Consider the following 25081-nt stretch of genomic DNA (forward strand, 5'->3'; position numbering starts at 1 on the left):
TAAAACAAATTACAACATTTAGATTACTTTTGAGTTTGGAAAAGCCTGATATTGACGAAAAGTACAGAGTTCACCTTTAAGGCACATGAGGCTATACAGAGTAAGCCATAAACAAAAAATTCTGCTAGAGAATCCTGGGAAAAAGACTTCTATATTTGTCATATACTAACATTTTTGGCTTAAATATCAAGACATTTGATCAATTTCACAATTTTTAAAGCTCATCAGAATCTGGATACCTTTATACAATAGTTTCTTGAAATTTTTCCTTCATGTGGGGTTTTAGCATTTTTAAGAGCTAAATAAAATGAAATGTCCACGCAATTCGTGGAGTCATCGAATTACAAGTCACTTTCTGGGATTAATTCAGCAGTATCTAGTTAACCCAAAGGACTGACGAAACGGACAAAACTGCCAACATACCTAACTAAAAATGAGACAAGTCTCAAGAAAAAAAAAAGTTATTTTACTCTAAGTTCTTCTTGGGATAGAATGAATTAGCCCTTTATACTCCACTGCACATTATACTACATTGCCTTACTTTAACTCCATTGCAAAACTGTGGAAAAAGACATGCCATTTTGTTTAAATTCAAGGTTCACACTTTTAAAAGCTGTGGTAGGGACTGACAGGCTTTTACGAAATCTTTATTTTTTTCCAGTTTTGTTGAGATATAATTGACATACATACAAGATCTCTAATAAAATGTTTCTGGATAAATCTGATGTGACTTTATCATGCCCTCAGTTAAGAAGGCTTATTTTATTTTTTTTGCGGTACGCGGGCCTCTCACTGTTGTGGCCTCTCCCATTGCGGAGCACAGGCTCCGGACGCGCAGGCTCAGCGGCCATGGCTAACAGGCCTAGCCGCTCTGTGGCATGTGGGATCTTCCTGGACCGGGGCACGAACCCATGTCCCCTGCATCATCGGCAGGCGGACTCTCAACCACTGTGCCACCAGGGAAGCCCGAAGGCTTATTTTTTAAAGGAAAGACTTATGTGCTCCAACATCAACTCTCTACAGATGAGAACTGACACTGGAGCAAATAAATCTCACATTTTTATTAATTGGTTAGTTGGGGTTTATATTTAAAAAGAAATAAATAGAGTTGGATTTGTTTTAAATTGAACTCAGAAAGAGACCAGACTGAATTTATTACTTATTCCAAGAAAGAATAATTCAAACTTGAATTACCTACAGGAGGCAATAAAACCGAAAAAAAAGTATAGCACATTAACAAAGACCAGAATTTTTTGTCTTTTTCTGCTGTTTATTTGGGGGGGGGGGTAGGTAGATAAAAACTTTGTAATCTCCCTCTTAGATCATAAGCAAACCCAAGTTGCTTAATTTCTTTTCATTCTTTCAATCTCTTCCAAGCCAACTTAATGATAATGAGCTATCTCTAATTTATGGTACCATAAAAACAGTGCATCCAGTTTACACAAAATTTCATGGCGCACTTTACTATAAACACTCAAACCTTTATAAACTTTAAAAATTGGCTCTGTGGTGCTTTGGTAAACTTGTTTAATAGTGACTTAAGTTAAATCTAGGGTAATAAGACTATGTGATTGTTGGGAAAGGAGAGGACTTGGTCTTATTAGGATTTTCTTTTACTGGTCACTGTCAAGTAAACTGTTTCCAAGTATTTAATAGATAAATGCTGCTCTATGATCTCCAAAAGTAGCCTGTTTTCCTTGAAGAGTAGGTAAAGAGAACAGGCAATCATTCCCTGGAATTTTGCTTTTGCTAAGAGCAGGTAGAGAATTCACCTGTATTTGCTCTTCTCTCCATTTACTCTTCATATATTTGGAAGGGAAAACAACGAGGTGGACCCTTTCTGTCTTCCTCAGAATATTCTGGGATCTATCCCCAAACTCTCTTTGGGCCCTCTAAGCTAGTTAGAAGCACAAAGAGGGGGTAAGAGGAAAGTCCGAAGGACTACTCCAACTGATAACCATATATACGTATATACTTTTATTTTAGTAAAAATTTAAAGTATGAATTTAGTAGTCTTCGAAATGTTACAACCATGCCAGAGTCCTCAGAAAAGCTGCAATATATCAATTTTGTCCTCAGTTTCAATTCTTTAACCTTCGAGGAACCAAAATAAAATCAAAATTTCAAAACAGATGACTGTAAGAAAAGGTTAAGCCTTTCTATCAACTGAGAATTAATAATCTAAGTTGTTAATCTTTTTAACAGGTTACTTGATATGATACAATGTTAAAAAAAGTAGGAATCTATCAACCGCTGACTCTAGAGTTTAAAAAAATATTGATTACAACTCCTCCTACAAAATTATGATTACCTCCTAAGTTTCCACAACAAAAAGAAAATTATGAAAGTCAGAAAGCAGCTTGATTGTCAGTAGTATCAGTTTCTTTTTTTTTTTTAACCCATGTGAATGTTTAAAGATGTGTGGAAAAATAAAAGGAATCACAGTACTTCTAATGTTCATAACAAACTCTCCATGAAAACATTTAAAGAGACTCCATTATTTCACATTTAAAATTAGAGTTCTATTAGTAGCCAAGAAGCTAAGTTTTTTTAATATCTCACTGCTCAGTGTATTTCTAGCAATTTATAGTTTAGCAGAACTGTAAGGGTTTTCTTTAATTAATTTTGAACATTAACCTGTTCACATGCCAGAAGCTGTTACACCAAATATTTAAAAATTAGAGCTGTGCTGAAAATAAAAAGACCTACAAAAGAACTTGATAGGGATATTTTCTGCCTTTAAGACAGTTTCACAGCCTAAAATTTCAAAAAGCAGTGGAAAAGTAGAATTGGTTGTTTTGCTTAATTGATTTCTCCATTTGAATATTAATCAACATAGCATCAAGTCTAAAATTCGGTCACTAGTAACATTATTTTCTCAGTAGTCATCACTTGCAGAAAGGATTCTGAATTTACATGAAGTGAAAAACAAAAACAAACCTAACGAAAGATATCAGGGCCTGTTTTTACACCTTTGAGTTAATAATAAATGAAAACAGATAGAACTAAACCTAATGAAGGCACTATTGTAAACAGCAATCCATACCCTACCCCAACCTGGAAAAAAAGATGTCCACTAGGAATTGAGAATTATGCTATGGCCCTTTAGAAAAACTAAACTAAGAAATCATAACATTAAGAAGGAAACTGAATTATGATCTCTACATATGTATACTGATATAATAAACTATTTGTCAGCAGTACCTTAAAGTCTTCTAAACTGTAAAATTACTCGTCTTTGAAAAAGCCCACTTAACCACCCTGAAGTTTAAATAGTCAAAACATTTACTAAATCAGTGGTTCTTAAAACTAGAGTGTGTGGCAGAATAACCTGGTGCCTGTTAAAACACAATGCTAGGCCCCTCCCGCAGCATTTCTGATTCACTAGGTCTGGGGTGGGGCCCAAGAGTATGCATTTCTAATAACTTCTCAGCTGATGCTGAAGCTGCTGGTCTGAGGACCACCTGCTGAGAACCACATACCTAAATTATGAATAGTACATCAGCACAGCCCTAACCAACAAAAGTTTGGTCAAGATGCATGTAAACAAATAAGGATAGAATAATGCTTAGAAAGAATGCTGATAAATTCACCCTTATTACATCAAAACATCTACATCTGCTTCGTGGTCTTCCTCAGTCACTTTCAAGGACAGCACTTCTTCATTAAGGAATAGCCCACTGAGCCTCTCCTTCCGAGCCTGCCTCTGCTCTTTCAGCTGCCTCTTGCGTAAGGCCTTCTGCTGTAACTTCCGCTGCTTGGATCGCTTCTGTCAAAATAAAAATTTCTAAATCAGTGAGGTCCAATTCTGGTCTATCTACCCCAAAGTATTTTATGGATCAAATTCTATATTTTCTGATTAGAGATGTTCAAATTCCTCTGCAGTACAATCCTGGTTCCAGTAAGTGAGCCATTAGCTTAGACATGAAAACGATTCTTCAAGATTCTATTTCAATGGTATTTGACCAGTGCATCTTCTTATAAAGAAGGGTTGAAACTCTATCATTTGACTAGTTATGGATAACCAATCATTTCTAAGACTCTTTTTATATCAAATTAAGGCACACTGGTGTCAGTGCAGAGGAAACATGTAGTGAACAATACTGAATACAAATATAGAGAACACAGTTAAAATCTCTAATGCTTATGCTTTTAAGGTGCCTTTCATCCAAAAGCACTACAATGGCTGGGAAAGAACCATGTCTTTTTCATATTAAGCAAATACCATCTTAAAAGTCCATTAGAAACCCAGTGGGTACTCTATTCCTTGTCACTGGTGAACTGATGCCAAAAAAGAATGACCACATATCCAAAGGAAACCCATGGCAACCAACAAAGCTGGCTATGTTTCTGCTACTTTGGTAAGAACCAGGGAAGGAATCACTGTGTACCCTTGTCATCACTGGGTTCCCAAAGAGTTATAGAGAAACCCTTATCATCCATAAGTTGGCTCCAGACTGTCGCCACTGCAAGGAACCGAACTCTAAGACAGAACCATTCTATATACATTTAAACTTCTTATTTATGTGCCCAATAATATTATACAGAATTTTTTCAACTGTCAGAAGAGTAGACAGAAATTAGAGAAAGCATTATTACACTTTAAAAAGAGCTAAGAAGAAACATTCAAGATTAAAACATTAAGAAAACATTTAACACACACAAGAAACATACATAACATTTTTAGGAGCTAATAGACAGCAACATCAGCAACATAGTAAGATCCGCTTAGTAGTAAGCTGCAGTCAGTATTGCAACCTTGAGACTCACTCATTATTTCCATCAATTTATCTTACTTAAAACAGACATGAAAATCAGATAAAATTGAAGGTAATATGGCTGTGCGTCAAAACAGCATTTCAAAGCACTCAGCCCAGAGGGCTTTGATCAATAGGAGAGAATCCTGCTTGTTCAATTAACACCAAAACCCACAGGCAACTATACAGCAGGATAATTATAACTCTTCAACAAATTTATATGAAGGAATACTAATGTTAATATTGAAAGGTAAAGTTTTGTATTGATTAGACGTTTTACTTTTGAATCCCGAATCCGCTCTGCTGCACTTGCAGACAAGTTGCTGTCACTGTGTGCTCGACTCATGTTGGCACTGGAGTTTGAAGCAGAGTTTCCAACACTGGACCCACTGCTGCTTGCAGAACTGACCATGCTGGCACTGCTGCTGCTGGCACTGGCACTGGCACCGCTCACTCCACTGGTGCTTGCGCAACTGAAGTTGCTTCTCTTCCAGGCCTCTCTTGCAGCCCGTAGGCGAGGGCTATGCTCCTTGATATAGTTTCTGACCTTGGAACAGACAGACAAAAACTGGTTACTGCTGTTCCTCGACATTCTGCCTTCAAAATAATGGAGAAAAGAAGACTATTGTACTTAAAATTGTCAAAGTGCTACAGATGCACATAGGTAGAATATAAAGACAAAAGAAATCTCTAAAATTGACAATGTTCAAAATTCTAGAATACATATTATGAAGTTCTAGATTTTTAAAAGCATATAAAATATAATTAGTAAATGGAAGGCTACTAGCCTCTAGAATTTGGGATTATAAGAAAATAACACTTAGAAACAGAAACTAACAATAAAATAAAATGCGTAAGAGTAGGCATTTTTTAAAGGTTGCACCTTAAGATGATTTAAGTAATCGGCTGATTATATCTAAGATTAGAGTGTTTCCTAGATCTTAGCTAGGGGCCCACAGTACCTGTCTTCAAATGCAAGGCATCAATTTACCATACTAATGAAAAATGGGCTGGAGCGTAGAATATTATAGTATGTCTGTTGAGAGAAATACTGAGAAATGTTTCATAAATGATAAATGCAAAAAATAAAAAGTAGAACATAAGTACTCATTCAGCTATGCATCAGGGAAAGAGAAATAAAGCCTATATATAGAAGATACCAGAAATGTGTACCTCAGAATAGGAGAAGGAAAATTAATTGTTTTACCCTAGCCAGGCTCAATTACTGCATAAGACTATTCAAATCCCCCAGCTCAGATGTTCACTCAAGTACAGCTCTCAATAATCAATATTTTGATTCTGTCAATTATCTTCTGTAAACTGTGTTAGAATAACTCTATACTTTAGCATAACCACCCCTTAAATTGTGAAATTAGGTTTCAAAACCTGCATAACTAAAAAGCAGGTTCTAGACCCACATGGTCCCAGAAAGGTACAGCCAGGTGAGATGTATATGAAACCTCTTAAAACCATGTGTTCTAATACTACATTTCACAGCAGTGATTTTGACCTTAATTATTTATGTATTTACATATGACTAATCAAGTATACATGTCATAAAACAATGGTATTTTCAATAGCTGTACAATCTGTACTTTCTTTACATACCTGCTTCAGTTTTTCATCTGTGAGACAGTTAAGTTCAATAATAAACTCACTGTCTGTAGGGGAGATTTGAGCAGAAGGATCAATTATTTTAATAATATCAAGTTGCTCCCGAAGACCCATCTCAGTACTGACTTTACGACTCAGATACTCAATATATTCCACCTATATGATGAAAAATTACAATAAACAAGATCAATGCCAAAACCTCTGATCTTTTAGTGTGTAATGTTTAATGTTTTAAATATCAGAAGCACTTAATATTATATTTGTTCCCTACAAAACAATCAGTTAGAGCTCAAATTCATATCTACTAAGCAATCCACATTTATCCAGTAGCTTTAAATAGGCAATAAATCAAGCTTCACATATGTGTGTGTGTTTTTATTCAGGGGGGGGCACACCAGGCGGCATGTGGGATCTTAGCTCCCCGATCAGGGGTCAAACCTGCATCCCCTGCATTGGAAGCACGGAGTCTTAACCACCGGACCACCAGGGAAGTCCCCCACATATACGCTTTTAATTAAAAATGTTGAGATCGCTACCTGTTCATCATTTGTCATTGCACTCCAAGGAAGTTCATCTAAATTCCGGTGCTTGTTTTTCTTTTTAGGAAGCAGGCAAGGTGAACTTGGAATACTGGGTATGACATCAGAAAGTACATCACTTCCACTGGCAATGTCACTGCCTGGTAACTTTATAAAAATAAGGAAAAGGGGGCAGGGAAAGAAAAATTTAAAAAAAATTTAAATGCCACATGTTTTATATTGATTAAAAATGACTTTAATAAAAGACTAATGACAAATACAGAATCAGAAGACATTAACTCTGATCCACTCCTATTTTAGACAAAGCAGCAACATCAACATACTCTTTGTATATACAGTCACTTATTCAATGAGAGATATTTTCCAAAAGCTTAAAATCACAATCAAGGCTTGTTAAAATGCTAACTTAAGAGTCAATCATCATTAAGGTTTTAAATTCATAATGTGAATGCAGGCTAGGACCCACACAGCATAATGAATAAGGAGCACTAGTCTCCATCTCAAGAGACCTGAGTGATCTGCCACCACCTGGCTCTTTGCCAGACACTGTGCTAGACATACTGCCAATATAAAGACAAATCATAGCCCTTGTCCTCATGTCTGTATTCATAACCTCAAGATAATTAATCTAATTTAAATATGTTGTTAATATAAAGAAAAATACTTTAAAGACCAGAAGTATTATAAAAGAAAAATTAGAAAAAAATGGCAAGAGACAACGTGTAGACAAAGGAGAAATCAAGCAAGCCTAACACACAGAAAATCATATCAGCAAAAATATGTGCTATAATTTTACACTGCCTATTAAAAATCAGTTAGAATGGATTTAATTTTTTAACAGTTTTGTTGAGCTATAACTGATATACAAAGAACTGTACATATTTCATATATACAATTTGATGACTTTGGACATATGCATACAACCCATGAAAGCATCATCACAATCAAGGTAAAAAACACATCCATCACCTCCAAAAGTTGGAATGGATTTAATTTTAAATAAATGTGTTTAAGTAATTTTTTAGAAAGATAAAATATTTTCTTCTACAATGAGTACATAACAATCTTCAAAAATAATGTTTTCATTTCTACAATGTACAAAACAGCACCTTTTTGTTGTTTTGGTTCTATAGACTTTGCAATTATATCTGAACTCTAGGTGATTACTAGGTTTTTTTTTTTTTTTTTTTTTTTGCGGGCCTCTCACTGTTGTGGCCTCTCCCATTGCGGAGCACAGGCTCCGGACGCCCAGGCTCAGCGGCCACGGCTCACGGGCCCAGGCTCAGCGGCCACGGCTCACGGGCCCAGCCGCTCAGCGGCATGTGGGATCTTCCCGGACCGGGGCACGAACCCGTGTCCCCTGCATCGGCAGGCGGATTCTCAACCACTGTGCCACCAGGGAAGCCCGATTACTAGGTTTTGAAGTTACCAAAAAGAAAAGCCATTTTATCAATGCAGATTACTGCAATCACATGTGTTTGGCCTCGTATTGTACCCACAGCACTGTAATAGGTACAGGGAATCCAGAGGAGTGTAAGTCATGGTCCTTACACAAGAACTTTATATTCTACTTGGAAAGATAATACAATAGCACAAACATGTAATTTTTGTACTGTAATATAAACATAGCAAATAGCAAACACATGTCTGAGATGACAAGTCATCAATGGAAATGCCTAGCGTGAGTTGAAGCTACAAGATTAAAGCTTAGAGAACTACAAGGGGGCAGGCACTGGGGAGTCAATTGCATAGAAGAGATGAGTGAAGCCACAAAAAGGGGGTTGATCACTACGCAAGGTGACCATGATGTTTAGAATGAAGTTATCCAAGTTAGCTATTACTCTTAAAAACCACATTTTCACTTTGACTGTCATTGATGAATCTAAGCATATAAGTGATCTCCAACAATCTGTATGACTTCCTTTAAAATCTCATTAACTAACACTGCTTGTTCACCCTTAGCCCAAATGTTATCAGTCAGTGTAATGAAAGAATGATTGCTGAATGCACACGTGAAGGCCATCTCTTTTTCAGCCTTTAACGTCAGTAAAATATTTTGCTATTTTCCCTTTGAAAAACTTCAAATCACATTACTATGTTAAAGATCTCCCTGGGGTTCCTAAAACAAAATGAGATGCTCCTTATCAGATGAAAGGCCTCCCCTACTTCAAGCTCCTTTGATAAATTAGGTAGAGAAAGGAACTCTCAAAGTATCTATACTCTCAAAACTTAAGAATTCATCTTTAGCCTATATCTGCTAAGTGCCAGACTGTATGTTAAGCATTTTAACTTGTGCCTTTAATTCTGTTTACATGGTTGTTGAGGGGTGGGTGGTAAAAGACAGTCAATTAATGGTTCTTTGGTCATTTTTTTTTCTGGGGAGAGGTTAAAAGATCCCAAACAGAGTTCAAATCAAATCCCAGCCCCACTGCTCACTAGTCATGTGATCTTGTGTAGGTTAGTTCCCTTCTTTGAGCTTCAGAGTCTTCAGTAAGTTATGGTTACTGTCATCCATCTCAAAGGACTGTTGAGAGATTTACAAAAGGTAACATGTCTGGCACATGGGTGATACTCAATAAATCGCAGTATGTCCCTTTCTTCTATACCTTGCCATGGTTTTAAACCCTTTTAAAAAAGGAGCATAAACCCTCAGAGAATACCTCATGTTGCTAAAGTGGCTGGGTTAAATTTCACAAGGTAGTCTCTTGGAATGACAGCATGGGGAAAAGGAAAAGGTATTCAGGTAAGGAGAATAAGTTAATAAAACCACAGGTGGAAGAAAAAAAGATAGGATGAGGTTAAAGAGACCAATTAATTAAAACAGAAAATCAGTGCTAGGGATTTGAAAGTCTAACAAATGAACTAGAGCTGTTATATAATATGAAGAAGTAGACCAATAACATTTCTAAGTAGAAGTAGTAATGATGAAATTGGTCTTGAAGGAAGATGAGTTAAAAAGCAGTATGGGGACAAAATAGAGGAAAGACTGGAATTAGGAAGCTCTTTTCTTGTGATCTGGGCCTGGACTAATATAAGCAAAAATGGAAAGAAAAATGGGAGCAGATAGGGAAATTTTCAAATGAAATACAATTTATAAGACTATTTGATAACTGAATGGATAAGGATAATAGTCAAATGGCCATATGTGAGACCAGAAGAAAACTGGCAACATTTCACGGTCATACAACCCACCCTGGTTAACATACAGCCCTTAAAGACCTCATTTTTTATGGCAAGAGACCTGAAGTAATGTTATATAGATCTTCTAGTCCTACATCCCATTTTAAAAATAAGGGAAAAATGATATCCAGGGAGGGTCATACGGTTAGTGGCAGCATCCAAAGGAGGACACAAGTCCAGTGCTTTCGACTATGTCAGGCTGTCCTGCTCTGCAGGTAGTTTGGAATGAGAGAAGAATGCAATTTGGGATATGGAGAGTTTGCAGTGATAATGAGAAAAGCAAGTACAAGTGTCCTTTGAAATGACAATAATCATTTTACAATACACTGTAAGACATGTCACAAAGCAGAGTCTTTTTCCCCCCCATGGAAACACTGTAATCGGAAGTTGCATTACTCATCAAGGACTCAGCATCAGATAATGGGCTAGCATTAAATAATAAGGTCATTCAACTGGAAATGTCAAGTAGTCAATTGGAGATAGGGGATTAGAGCTGTAGATACACAGGATAATTAATTGTATGTGCTCCTGTGTATTTATTAGACCAGCAATTTTCCATTTTATAACTGATAATATATTTCAGGATAAAAATGCTTAATAATTCTCATCTCGTATTTTTCATGGACAACAATATTTGGTATATCTATATTAGAATCAGTAATTGTGACAAGTAAGGAGAATTAAATCAAACCTCTGCCATATTTTCTGCAATATGCAGCAAAATTTTATGAGTAAGCTCATTTCTTTAACAGCTGATGTGCAATTTCAAATTGTACCTCTAGGTTTCAAGCATGACAGCTGAATTACTCACTCTTCAAATTTTCTATGCTTTCCTGCTCAACAATAAAATAATTTCTCAAGTTCTAAGACTAGTCAAATATATCTTTAATAGTAAAAGGACTGCAAGCAAAGAAAACCATCAGCAAGGCAAGATGTTTTCACGCTACTTCAAATGCTAAAATGCTACTTCATTCTAAGGTTAAAATCCTGCCTTATCAAGCAGTTAGCATTTCTCTTCCCAGAGAATCTATGAATCATTTATATTTACTTTAGTAGTAACGGAAACATCTGTTTAAAAGAAAGATTTAAACATATGCAGATTTTAATCACAACAGAGGTAATACAAATTTTTAAACTACAGTCAACGATTTTTAGCCTACAATGATCCTAACACATAATTTGTAATTATCTTCTGGGGTAATTTACTGTTCATGATTATGAGATCCCACAAAGACAAGAGAACATTTTAAACCTTTTAGCATATTTAAATGGCAAATATCCATGGTAACAGAGTACCTACACTCCAATTTCAGAAGTGGAAGACACATTACTAAGGCAGGCCTTATTTTTGTTTCGGTGTTGTCAGTCATGTGCATTAACAGTGAGTGGTCCGGGATAGTTTTCCACTCTACTCATAAAATGAGTGAAGAAGTCAGCAATTAAAATTAAAAAGCACCTACCATTTTGCAACATTATGGATGATAACTCTAAATTAAGTCACATGAAATAAGCAGAAAAAATATTTCTCACAATTATCAGAACTCCATTTGCTTATACTGTGTTAAGAATCCTTGTGGTCTTATTTTCAATACAAAGTGTGCACTTTAAAAAAATGAGGCACTGGGAAGTAGGGAAGGGAAGGAATGGGAGCTTGGGATTAGCAGAGGCAAACTATTATATATAGGATGGATAAACAACAAGGCCCTACTGTATAGCACAGGGAACTATATTCAATATGCTGTGACAAACCATAATGGAAAAGAATATGAAAAAGAATATATATATATGTATGTATGTATAACCAAGTCACTTTGCTGTACATAAGAAATTAATACAACATTGTAAATCAACTATACTTCAATATTTTTTTTAAAATGAGGCACTGAAAAATAAAAATGTACCCACACAAAGATGCTCACTGCTGTGTTATCTATAACAGAAAAAAACCTGAAACATATGTAAATAGTGGAATGGTTTCATAAGTTCTGGCATACTAGAGTACCAGGACTATTATGTAGTCATTAAGTGAATAATTTGCAGATCATGAAAAAGTTTATATGTTAAATGAGAATTTTATTATAGTATCTTATCCAGAAGAAAAGGGAACACTGCCCAACTCATTCTATGAGGCCAAAGTGATAAGACATCACAAGAAAGGAAAACTACAGACCAATATCCCTTATGAAAACCGATGCAAGTCCTCAACAAAATACTAGCAAACCAAATCCAGCAGCAAATTAAAAGGATTATATACCATGACCAATTAGGATTAATCCTAGGAATGCAAGGGTGAGTCATCATACAAAAATCAATGTAGTACATCAAACTAACAGAATGAAGAAACTGCATGATCATCTCAACAGATACAGAAAAAGTGTTTGACAAAATCTAACACCCTTTCAGATAAAAACACTGAACAAACTAGGAATAAAAGGGAAATACTTCAATATGATAATAAAGGACATTTGTGAAAAACCTCCAGCTAACATACTCAAAGGTGAAAGACTGAAAGCTTCTCCCCTAAGATCAGGAAAAAAAACAGGGATGCCTGCTTTTGCCACTCCTACTCAACACTGTACTGGAGATCTAGCCAGGGAAATTAAGCAAGAAAAAAAAAAAAAAACAACTATCCAGATTGGAAAGGAAGAAGGAAAACCATCTCTATTCACAGGTGACATGATCTTAAATGTAGAAAACCCTAGAGAATCCACACAGAAAAAGAGAACTATTAAAGCTAATACATAAGTTCAGCAAAGTTGCAGGATACAAAATCAATATATGAAACTCAACTGTATTTCTATACACTAGCAATGAATAATCCAAAAAAATGAAATTAAGAAAACAATTTAATTTACAACTGTATCAAAAGAATAAAATGTTTAGGAATAAACTGAACCAAGGAACTATAAGACTTAAACACAGAAAACTATACATCATTGAAAGAAATTAAAGGCTTAAATAAAGACATTCCAGACCATGTTCATGGGTTGAAATATTTAATAATACTGTTAAGACAGTAGCATTCCCCAAATTGATCTACAGATTCAATGAAATCCCTATCAAAATTCCAACTTCCCTTTTTGCAGAAATGGACAACCTGATCCTAAATTTTGATAAAGAAGAACAAAGTGGGAGAACTCACACTTCTTGATTTCAAACCTTATTACAAAGCTAGAGTAATCAAAACATAAGGATAAGGATATCCTGGCATAAGGATAGATATATGTATCAATGGAATAGAATTGAGAGTCCAGAACTAAACCTGTACACATCTATGACCAATTCATTTCCACAAGGGTACCAAGACCATTAGATAAGGAAAAAATTAGTCTTTACAACAAGTGGTGCTGGGACAACTGGATATCTACATGCAAAATAATGAATTTGGAAGTCCTACCTTATGCCATATACAAAAAGTAACTCAAAAGGATCAAAGATCTAAATGTAGGAACTAAAGCTCTAAAATTCTAAGAAGGAAACAGATGAAAAATCTGCATGACCTTGGATTAAGCAATGTTTTTTAAAATATGACATCAGAAGCACAGAACTCTAAGAAAAAATAAATTGGACTTCTGTACACTTTAAACTTTTGTGTATTAAAGGACACTATATCAAATGAAAAGACAACCTACAGAATGGGAAATATTTTTGCAAATCATGTATATGATAAGAGCCTAGTAGCCATCACATATAAAGTACTCTTACAATTCAACAATAAAAGACAATGCAATTTAAAAATGGGCAAAGGATCTGAGTAGACATTTTCCCCAAAGAAGATATACAAATGGCCAAAAAGACATGAAAAGATGCTCATCATCATTAGCCATTAGGGAAATGCAAATCAAAACCACGAGATACCACTTTACACACAGTAGGATGGCTATAATAAAAAAGACAGATGATACTAAGTGTTAGAAAGGATGTGGAGAAACTGGAACTTTCATGTATTGCTAGTGGAAATGTAAAATGGTACAGCCACTTTGGAAAACATTTTGGCAGTTCCCCAAAAAGTTAAACATAAATTTATCACATGACCCAGCAACTTCCAGTGTATATCCAAGAGAATTAAAAATATACATCCATATAAAAACTTGTACCTGAATGATCATAGCAGTATTATTTATAACAGCCCCAATGTGGAAACAATTCATCAGTTGATGAATGAAAAAAATTTTATGTATCCATAAAATGGAATATTCAGCCATAAAAAGGAATTGTTATGGACTAAATGTTTGTCACCCCCCATATCAATATCTTGAAGTCCTAATCCCCAACACGATGATATTTGGAGGTGGGGCTTTGGGAGGTAATTAGGCTTATACGAGGTCATGAGGGTGGAGCCTGTGTGATGGGACTGGTGACCTTATAAGAGGACCAAGAGACCAGAGCTATCTCTCTCTCCCACCTCTATGTGAGGATACAGCAAAAGGCAATCATCTGCAAACCAGGAAGAGGGTGCTCACCAGAACCTGTCCGTGATGGCATTCTGATCTTGGACTTTCAAGCTCCAGAACTGTGAGAAATAAGTGTTTGTTGTTTAAGCCACCCAGTCTATGGTATTTGTTATAGTAGCTCGAGCTGACTTAAGACAGGAATGAAATACTATATGCTATAACATGGATGAACCTTGAAAACATTATGCTAAGTGAAAGACCCCAGACACAAAAGGCCACATATTATATGAGTACATTTATATTAAATATCCAGATAGGTAAATCCATAGAGAAAGTAGATTAGTGGTTGCCAGGTGATGGGGGAAGGGGGAAATTGGGACTATCTACTAACAGGCATTGGTTTATTTTGGAGTGATAGAAATGTCCTAGAATTAGATAGTGGTGATGGCTCTACAACACTGTGAATATATTAAAAATCTCTGAATTATACATGTTAGAATTATTAAAATGGGATATTTTATCTCAATTTTTTAAAAAAATTAATAATTTTTATCCATATCATATTTACAACTGTATATGAAATAGAAGCATTTGAAATAAAATAAAATTTAAAAATAGAGGGGCTGTGGATTATATTTTCCTCTTTAAAAACCCCTTAATTTTCAGTATAGCATTGTTTATAACAAGAAAAAAACTGAAACCAACCTAAATATTCATTATTAGGGAACTGATTAAATTATGATGCAGTTATCAAAAAGAATGAGATATAGTACAGGTAGTTGAAAAAAGCAGAGGGCCAAACAGTAGCTGAAGTATGATCCCATTTTTGTGTGTCTTTCTTTTTTGGTGGGGGGTGCCCTCACCGAGCAGTATGCGGGATCTTAGTTCCCTGAACATGGATTGAACCTGTGCCCCCTGCAGTGGAAGCACAGAGTCTTAACCTCTGGACCGCCAGGGAAGTCCCTTTGTGTGTTTTTAACGCTGGGCAAGCATGCTTGTATCTGCACAAGCTCTTAACCTTGGTAACCACAGAAGAGTGGGACTTGGAAACTTATTTTTAATTTTATGTTATTCGGTATTTGATATTTTAATAAAAATTGTTTGAAATAAAATGTTTGATTTATCTTTTGGAAAACAACTTCAAGTATTTAGATGACTTTCAAACATAGCAGATATTCAAGTATTTGTTGAATATAACAGAAAATGGATGTTGCCATAACATGATCTACATTTTCTGAAAGACTGGAAATGCTGCCTTATGATGAGTGCAATTTGCCACAAAGCCATTTTATGTGGTATATGTGCCACAGAAGAAAAAACATTGTTAGGTGAAAAACATCTCTACATATGAAGAGAATACAAAATGAGAAATTATATTCCTAATAACAATGAAAAATTATGTATTATGTAGTGGTTTGTGATCTTAGATATATAACATGACCTTGATGTAAAGGTATTGTGCCTATAAGGACATGAAGGCCATTTATCAGTAAAGAGAAAATTTGCTTGGATTAATGCACAGAAAGGTACTAATGATATATAATAATAGGAACATTATACAAGTATTAAATTACATGAAAATGTACAAAAGGTATGTGTAGCGTGAGAAGCCTAAAAGGTACGTTAGCAAAAGTAAAGGATACATATTTCTTCTAATTCTTAATGCTGTCAGAGAATCTCCAGGACTGAATAAACATTGGAGAAATTTACTTTGAGGTAGAGATGAAAATAGCAAAACAGAAATTCATACTTCTACTTATGGAGTAATGATGGCAATATAAGAAAAAATATCCTACCTGCCATTCAAATTCGCTATCTGACCAATCCCAGTATGTGCTAATAGAAGAAGAGACATCACTGCAGACACTCCCCTCAGGGAATAAATCAAAAGACGTGAAGTCCTGATCATCTAATAGGGAATAGCAATCATCTTGATCTCCAACAGAAACTGATGAAAACAGCTCCTCACTGCATTCTGAGCTGGCCACACTTGTTCCACAGGAAGTTAAGTTCCACCTTAAAAACAACACAAAAGAAATCACAACAGAAACCACAGAATCCACACAATTCTAAGATACAAATAGGATACAATTATTATATTTATGAGGAATATGAGCATATTTTTAGATACGATAATGATATTGTGATTATTTTCAAAAGAGCTCTTATCTTTTAAAGATACATACTAAAATATTTATGAATGAATATGTCTGGGATTTGTCTCAAAATTATAAGGAAGGGGATGAGGAATGAGTAGGGGTATAGATAAAGCACACTGCCATATGTAATTGTTGAAGCTGCACGATGGGTATATGGGGTTCATTACACTATTCTCTACTTTCCTATCTGTCTGACTGGAGCCGGACTGAGTTCAAATTCTTGCTCTGTCACTTGCCTGCTGTTTGATGTGAGGCGAAACAAATTCTCCCCAAGCCTGGATCATCATCTTTAAAATGCTTATGGTTACTAAAATGGTTACTATTTACATTATATGAGAATGCATACAGAGCACTCAGCAGACATAAACTGTGCTCAATACATGGCAGCTATTATTATTAAAGGAAGAGAGTAGCCAGTGCAGGGCAGAGAAAAGCACAAACAAAGTACACAGGTAGAAGCTCAAAGTGTTTCTTATATTTAAATAACTTTTACATATCAGTGATATACAGGATCATTGAAAAGATGTTGGAACAAGAAAGGAGTGACAAATAAGATTAAAATGACCAATAATTCCACTAACTAACAATAACTGATCCATAATGTTTGGGCACTTTTTTCTATAAGCATATGTATAGTTTTACAGAATCAGCAGTGTGTGTGTGTGTGTGTGTGTGTGTGTGTGTGTGTGTGTGTGTGTGTGTGTGTAGATAGATATTAGTATCCTACTTTTATTCACTTAACATTATATACTTTAAAAAATTATATACTGAACATTTACCCAACTATATTACTTGAAAACATTTTAATGCCTATATAATATTCCACTGATTAAATGTATCATAATTTATTTAACATTACTCCTTCAATAATAGGTACTTAGGCTGTTTCCAATTCTTTTTTTGGTATTACAAATAATACTGAGATGAAACCGTTTTGTTTATAATTATTTATCTAAATATATAATCTCTCAACATAGATTATTTGAAAGGAAATTACTGAGTCAAATAATATGAACACTTCTAAGGGTGACAGTATACTTAGCCTTTTCCAAAAAGGCTGCACTAATTTGCCCTCCCCAGATTAGTGCAGCCTTTTTGGAAAAGCAGTCCATAAAAGTGCTCATTTCACCACAACCTTAACAGCACCGAAATTTTCATTTTTAAAATTTTTACCTAGCTGATAGGAGAAAAACATTTTTATATCAATTTTTATTTCTTTGATTACTGGCAAGAGCAAAATTAAAAATAATTATCAGCTATTTTGCTACAGCATTTTACTAGGTATTAATATTTTCCTTGTTGATTTTGTTAGAGTTCTTTATATGTTAAGGATATTAACATTTTGTCTGTATTATTTGTTGCAGGGTTATATATTTTTTAAATTTTTTAGCTTGAAATTTACAAATCTGTTTTCTTTTATAAATTTCCACTAGCTTTATATTATTAATGAGATAACCTTCATTGCTTTGGCAGTAGCCTAGGGAAATTAACCCTTAAGACATGATTTAGTATATCTGATACTAATAAGGTACTAAAATAATGACTTCCTGAAGAAAAGCTTGCTATTACCTATTATTAGGTTGTTTCTCACCTTTCATTAAATCCAGTTTTTTCCCGAATTGTGTATTCATTTTTTAAACTTCCCCTCTTATTTTATATAGCTAACCTTAATTCCAAAGTTCTTGATTTACAAAATTTGGGCATCCTGACAATTTAGTGGCACATTTTCCTTTGTACTAAAAGTAGAGTATTTTAAAGCACTGAAACACGCACACACTCTAAACTAATAGTTCAGTAATATAAAAGCAGCAGTCAACAAACTTTTATAAATAGGCAAAAACCTAAAATTCACCTAAGAATCCTAGAATACCTTGTAACATTACCTAGTTTCATCACGTGCTTGCTAGGTAAGCAGTATCCTCATTTTTTAAAAATCAACAAACCTGGTAGAATTAACCAAAGTGCCTCAGTCATGCAACAAGGCAATAGAAAGCTGTGAATGACAATTACAGTGAGAGTTCTGTCCTTTCACACACTCAACAACATTTAGTCAGCATCTTCAATGTGCCAAAGCACTGTGTCATATACTAGGAAAAGCTGTTAGATAATTGTTTTTAATGAGAATTTCTTTTTAGCTTTGAAAACTTAGTAGAAATGTGTTTCCCTTCATGAGTAATAATGACTCTTTTTTAACCTAATCATTAGATCACTGACAAGGGAGTCAGGAATTTGCTTGGTTTTGTGCTCTTACCTTAGGGCAAAATCTGGATGTTCCTCAGTTTTCCAGATCTATAACTTTATAACAGATGTTACAAGGTTCTGGGTATTCTTAGAAGTCTTAGCTCCTTGTTCTTTTCTTTTTTTAAAATTAACAGCAGCAAGGAAATTGGTCTCATACTTGAAACAATCATTTACAAAATAGAAAAATAGTACTTTGAGTTTTTAAAAAATTCTTTTATCTTCTAATATGCAAATATTCTTATTCTTATTATTTTAAGACAAGGTAGATAAAAACCAAGTAGGAAGTACTTTCATCCACTGCTGGTGGGAATGTTAAATTGGCACTGGCATGATCTTTCTGAAAAGCAATTTGGTAGTGTATATATAAAGAGCTTTAAAAAGGTTCATTCCTTTGGACTCAGTAATTGCCTTGCTAAGAATCTATCCCTTTCCCCAAACAGAATTTTGGAAAAAAGATGTATATACAAACATGTCCAAACAATATTATAATAGCAGAAAAAGGAAAAACAAATGCCCCCAAAACATTGGGAATAATTAAATGATATATCTATATCTGAATAATGGTGTTTTAAAAATCATTAAAATCATATTTTCAGGCTATTTATTGAAAAAGAAAATAAAATGTAACTGCAAATAACCTAGTCACAAATTATATATATAGCCGGATCCTGGTTTTTAAAATTATGTATGTAGAAAGAAATAACGTTAAAAGTAACAACAGGGAATTCCCTGGCGGTCCAGTGGTTAGGACTTGGCGCTTCCACTCCGGGGGTGGGGGTTTAATCCCTGGTCAGGGAACTAAGATCCTGCTAGCGATGTGCTCCCCCCCAAAAAAAAAAGGTAACAACATCAAAATGTTGACAGCTGTTATCTTTAGTGAAAAGGATCATAAGTGGTCTTTATAGTTTCGTATATGCCCACAATTTTCTATAATGAACTTTTATAATAGGAATTTAAGAGATGCTTTTAGACTGTTCTGTTGGTTTCAAATATGTAATGGAAGAGCACTGTGTACGTGTACTCAGCACTGAACTCTTCAAATGTACAAAGCCCTTACATCTTATTCCACTAAGAGAAAACTACCTAAGATCCTAGCTATAACCATGCAATTATTCACAAAGGAGACTTTCTCCATATTTTAAAAGAAATGTTGAAAAGGATCCATGAAATGGGGTTTAACTCAATAACTAGGCTTGCTGCCCAAATTTTAATTAAAAATAAAAAGCCAAGAACATTTATCTGCAAGGCTTTTCAGCAAGAATACACAGATGAAGAGCTTTCAGTGGTATTTTTCTAAAATTAAGAAAAGCATGTGCACCACATACATTCTTCTGCAGCCCTTTCTCTCTCAGGTAGACCTATTACCTCTCAGGATAAGAATCCAGCCAATGAGCACTGTGGAACAGTCCTACTGTCAAGTTGATGAAAGTCATTCCAAATCCATGCCATTTTATTCTCAGTTAACAGTCCTCTTTGTATTCATCACTGACTCCCAGCCAGAATCCCCATACAGCCACCCTGACTTCTGCTACTGCTCTGGAGCCCAACAGGCCATCAAGGTCCCAAGTTAGAGCAGATGACACAACCCCCCTACTTTACTCATTCAAATTTCCAACTCTCCTCCCAGCGACCTCCATTGTCTTGGGATCCTTACCCATCCCTCCTACCCCCTCTACAATCTGGGAAGTAAATAACATTCCATGTCATTTCTAAGGCTAATTCTTCCATTTGGCCTTCTGAGTTAATCCCATCCATCTCCTGTCATGCCACCTGCTCTTGTATTTTCAATTTCTCTCTTTCCTGTGGGCTGCTTCTAAGGAGCTAAAATATCTGTTCTTGGAAAATAAATAAATAAACAAGGCAAAAAAACAAATGAAGAAACCTTCACTTTTTTTTTCAAATTACCACATCTCTCCTTCCTTTCCCTGCTAAATTTACTGAAAAGTGTCTTCTATTCTCTCAGCCTCTGTAATCCCACAGTTACACTCCTATCACAGTACTGGAATCTCTGTTCTAGAAATCTACATTTCTAGCCTAAATAGTTCTCCAAAGCCTGATCCCCATTCTCCATTTGTCACAACAAGCCCCCAAACCAAATTCCTCCTGCCTCTGTAATATATCTCACTTCATGAAACGTGGTTCTCCCACCTGTAACTCACAACTCTTTTGCACCTGTAATTCTCTAACAAGACAGGAAAACTGTGGGTAGAACAAAAGGCACATGGTAGTCTTGGGCTTTTTCTAGTTAATGGTGATTGAAAATGGGGCTCTGAAATCACAGAACTGAGTAACTGCTTTATACAATACGTAGTTCATTTTGTATCCTGCCAATAGGGTATACAAAAGTGAGGCACTGTCCTCCCACATGCTTTTCACAATTGTTCAATGTCAAAGTATTGATGTACTCCTGAAACAGGAAGAGAATAACACACTGAGTAGTTCATATTAACCTCCTTCATCCCACAACTTAATTATACGACCTACCAATATTATATTTTTTTCAACTTGCTAAATGGTATCCTTTTTTTGATGAAAGTGGAAGTTACCATGGACAAATGCTAAGAGAAAACCCACAATTACACCAGAAAAATCCTGTCCCCCAAACTAAAAAATAGCCTTAAAAACTATATATATATTCCATATTGATATTTCAATTAAAAATGAAATAAGTTTTAAGTTTTTTTGGCTTACTGAAGTTTATTTTATTCCCCCCAAATTCTAGACAAACCCAACTTGGTCATAAAATCCTAAAAGATACTCCTAGAAAAGTGAATTCTCAGGAAGCTGGCTATGTTCGTGTAATTTATTTTCCACTGAACCTAGACCAGTGACACACCAATCTAAGTCACAGGTGACTCTAAACGTAACAAACATTCAAACTTAGGAATCATAAGTAATAGTGCCTTGACTCTCTTGATTAATGAAGACTGCATAGATACCCCCGAGTCCAGTAAACGAGCAGACACAAAATCATCATCATCATAAGGCCCTTATCAACAGCATTATTTAAACAATCTCCATAGTTTTGTTATCAGGTAACAAGGAAGATACAAAATAAAGGTAAATCAAGTACCTACCCACTGACAAGCTTTCTATTTTCAATGAAACTTGTTTTATAATGATTAAACCCAAGGCACAATATCAGAACTCAACTATTCAGATCTGATTTGTTTTGGATTGTTGCTTGAATTGGTAAATGTGCTGTGACCCATACAACTCCAAAATAAAAGAACTCCCTAAACTAAACTTTGCCCACATACATGATTTAGCTGTTTTCTTCTCCCTGAAAAGAAATGACTGGAAGCATATGGTCCTCTCAAATGCCATCCTGAGGTAAGAAGGCAGAATGTTCCAGAAGGAGAAAAGATTTTAAAAGCAAGGTAGCCTATGGCAGAAACATCACCTGCTGTAAGAATTGCTAATTCTGCTTCCCCTTATCTCCGCTGAGGAGGGTACAGAGCAAGATACACTAGACCTCCTGCTACCATTCCAAGCCTTGTGAAAAGTAGGGTAGGAGAGGGGGGGTTTAAAAAAGCAGGCAGTAACTAGAAAAAATGCTTGATTTGGGAAAACTGGGGCTGAACAAGAACCTCCCCCTCTATCTTCACCACCTCATGCTGGAAAACAACCTTGACCCTACCAAGGTCTGTAAGACAAGGGGTAGAAAAACACAAGGAAAAAATGGGGAGGAGGAGAAAGAACAGAACAAGCTGTAAGAAATGTATTATTCACCATGCTTCACTCCCAATCACCCCCACACATTTTGGCAGCACTTACCCTCATCCTCTGTCCCCACTCCCCTGCCCTCATCATCAGAGCAGGCTAATTCTGAGATCATTTAACTTTCCTCTGTATATGATTTATTCCAGTGCTGCAAAACTTAAAATATCAAATATGTGCACAAGTATTATTTTACCTTATTTTCCAATGCAAACAATTCTAAGCACACTTGATTTCATAAATATGTTACATTCATGCTATAGTCACATCATGGGTTTCTGTGAGTTAGTCAAAGAAACCATAACAACCATTTATAACACTGGAGCCATTAGTTCTGTTCCAAGTTTCATCACTGGCTCTGAAGGAGTAATCCTGGCTTTGCCTGACTCGGTTTCATTAACTTGAACAGTCTTTTCTCTCTGGGCCTCAGTTTCCTCATTTTTGCAATGAGGATTTGGAACAGTTGTAACAAGTTTACTACCGTTTTATTTTCAAATGTGTTATAGCGATGTTCTGTATGATTATTTAATTGTAACACCTTGTTTCCAGACTATAACTTTCTTTTAGGTAAGAATCATATTTTATATATTCCTTGTACTTGGCAGGTTAGTAACTCTGTAGATTGATTTAAGGGGTTGGGGGGGAGCATGCAAAAGGCATTAGGATGTGGAAGGATTTGTTCGTGTTCATATTGTAAAGTGGACCAGAAATCAGAACTAGACTCCTTAATTCAACTCCAGTATTTTCCATAGATGAATCCCTCTCTCTCTCCCTCCTCCCTTGTTCTCCACCCCCCATGCCTCTGTGTGTGTGTGTATACACACATATACATATAGTATGCACCTATGTTATAGGTTAGGGTATGTGTAAAACATCTTCAAATCCCCCACATTTGATATAACACAAATGCCTGCATGAGGGAATTCTCCAGAACACTCTACCTTCCAATAAAACCAGTTAGGGGATGCACCCTCTGAATAAATTTGTATAAGCAAGCCCATCCTAAGCTTCGCTGCATCCTTCCACTGGGGGAGCAAACCAAAGGATGTGCTTCAGGAAGGAATCTTCCAGATTTAAGCTTATACATTTTGTCAGGGCCTAAAGCGCTAAGGCAAAGAGTTCATAGAGCAAAGAAAAAAAAAGAATCGCCTGGTTTCCTAGAGCTTCACTAAAAAAATGGGGGGTTGGGGGGTGGAAATAGGGCTATGAGACAGGTTAAAAACTGGGAAAAGGAAGATTCTAGCTTTTAAAGTGCCACCTTTCAAAAAGATCGACTTTTGATTTTGAGCCATCTGAAATCCTCTCTACGGAGGATTGGATTGTACCGGAAATGGAAGGGGTTAAACTTTTGAGGGTGGATGAAAACAGGGAAGCATCTAAGAATCAAGGGTTGGGGTCTGGGATTCGCAGGGTACAGATGGGGCGGGAGGGGGAAGGGAGGAGTCGCTGGGTCAGAAGATGAATGGGGGAAAAGAGAGAGGGTAAAATGCCGGCCAAAAGGAAAATCGGAGGACAGGGTGAAATAGGGAGGGGAAGAGTGAAGGAGCCCGGGAATGAGCGCTGGGCGGAGGAAGGTGGGGGAGGGGGCGACTGGAAACGCAGACCCGAGGCGGAGGGCCAGAATGGGGGGAACCCGGCGTTCTCCGGCTGGAAGAAGGGGTGTGAGCAGTCTGCCCCTGCCCTCAGCGGAGGTTTTTACCTGTTGGTGTGGAAGCGGTGGAGCGGATCCGTGCGATGGCAAGACGAGAGCTGGCAGCCGAAGTCGCTGATGTCCAGGCAGCCCGGCTCCTCGCTCGGGCAGGTGCCCACCCCGCGAGGGGGTCCTAGAAGCGGGAAGGGCTCCTCGGGGGTTAGAAACTTCTCGTACGAAGTGGTGGCTGACGCTTCGTCGGACATGGTTGGAGATGGCCTGGCTCTGGCTCCCTCTCCGGCCCCCTGCTGCTCCCGCGACCGTCCCTGCCCCCACTCTAACCTGTCCGCTGTCGCCGCCGCCGGGGTGTGCCCGCCGCAGCTCCCTGGCAGGCTGCGCACCGCGGCCCACCGTTGCCCGGGGAGTGTCGGGAGGCACGAAGGGGCTGCTCGAGGCTACAGGCGCCTGCTGGCCACTCAGTCAAAGCCTCAGTGGCCTCTGCAACCACCTCAGCCTTCGCTGCTGCTGCCCAGCCCAGCCCAGTCAGTGCAGCGCCGCCGCCGCCGCCGCCACCCGGCCCGCCCACTGCGCTCGCCGCTCGCAACTGCAGCAGTCTGCCCGACACCCGCAGTGAGAGGAAAGGCGGCGGGAAGCCGCTCCCTTTGCCCCCTGCTGGCGCGGAGGAGGAACTGAATCTCCTCCCGCCGCAGCCCGCGCCTCCGGCTCCGCCCCGCCCCGCCCTGCCCTCCACGCGTTGAATCAGGGATTCCAGACGCTGGAAAGCCTCGGCGCTTTCAGGCCAACCTCCTCCTCCGCTTTCTCACCCTCGGCTGATTACAAAGCAGCA

The 25081-nt window shown here is 37.0% G+C and overlaps 1 protein-coding gene across 2 annotated transcripts; it reads right to left on the reverse strand.

The window, feature by feature from the left end:
- Positions 1-1279: 1279 nt before the first annotated feature.
- FAM199X (family with sequence similarity 199, X-linked) lies at positions 1280-24878 on the reverse strand. Of its 2 annotated transcripts, none has more exons than XM_059050308.2 (6): positions 24304-24878; positions 16281-16500; positions 6908-7057; positions 6366-6527; positions 5038-5304; positions 1280-3769 (listed from the first exon to the last, which is right to left on the reverse strand). In XM_059050308.2, exons 1-6 carry the CDS (start codon positions 24498-24500, stop codon positions 3599-3601), a joined length of 1167 nt encoding a protein of 388 aa, XP_058906291.1. In that variant the 5' UTR covers positions 24501-24878; the 3' UTR covers positions 1280-3598. The 2 variants fall into 2 exon arrangements, with proteins under 2 accessions (XP_058906291.1, XP_058906292.1); XM_059050309.2 differs by having other exon boundaries at positions 5167-5304; positions 24304-24877.
- Between the last annotated feature and the right edge of the window lie 203 nt (positions 24879-25081).

The sequence above is a fragment of the Kogia breviceps genome, chromosome X (assembly GCF_026419965.1).
Source record: "Kogia breviceps isolate mKogBre1 chromosome X, mKogBre1 haplotype 1, whole genome shotgun sequence".
Classification (NCBI taxonomy): domain Eukaryota; kingdom Metazoa; phylum Chordata; class Mammalia; order Artiodactyla; family Physeteridae; genus Kogia; species Kogia breviceps.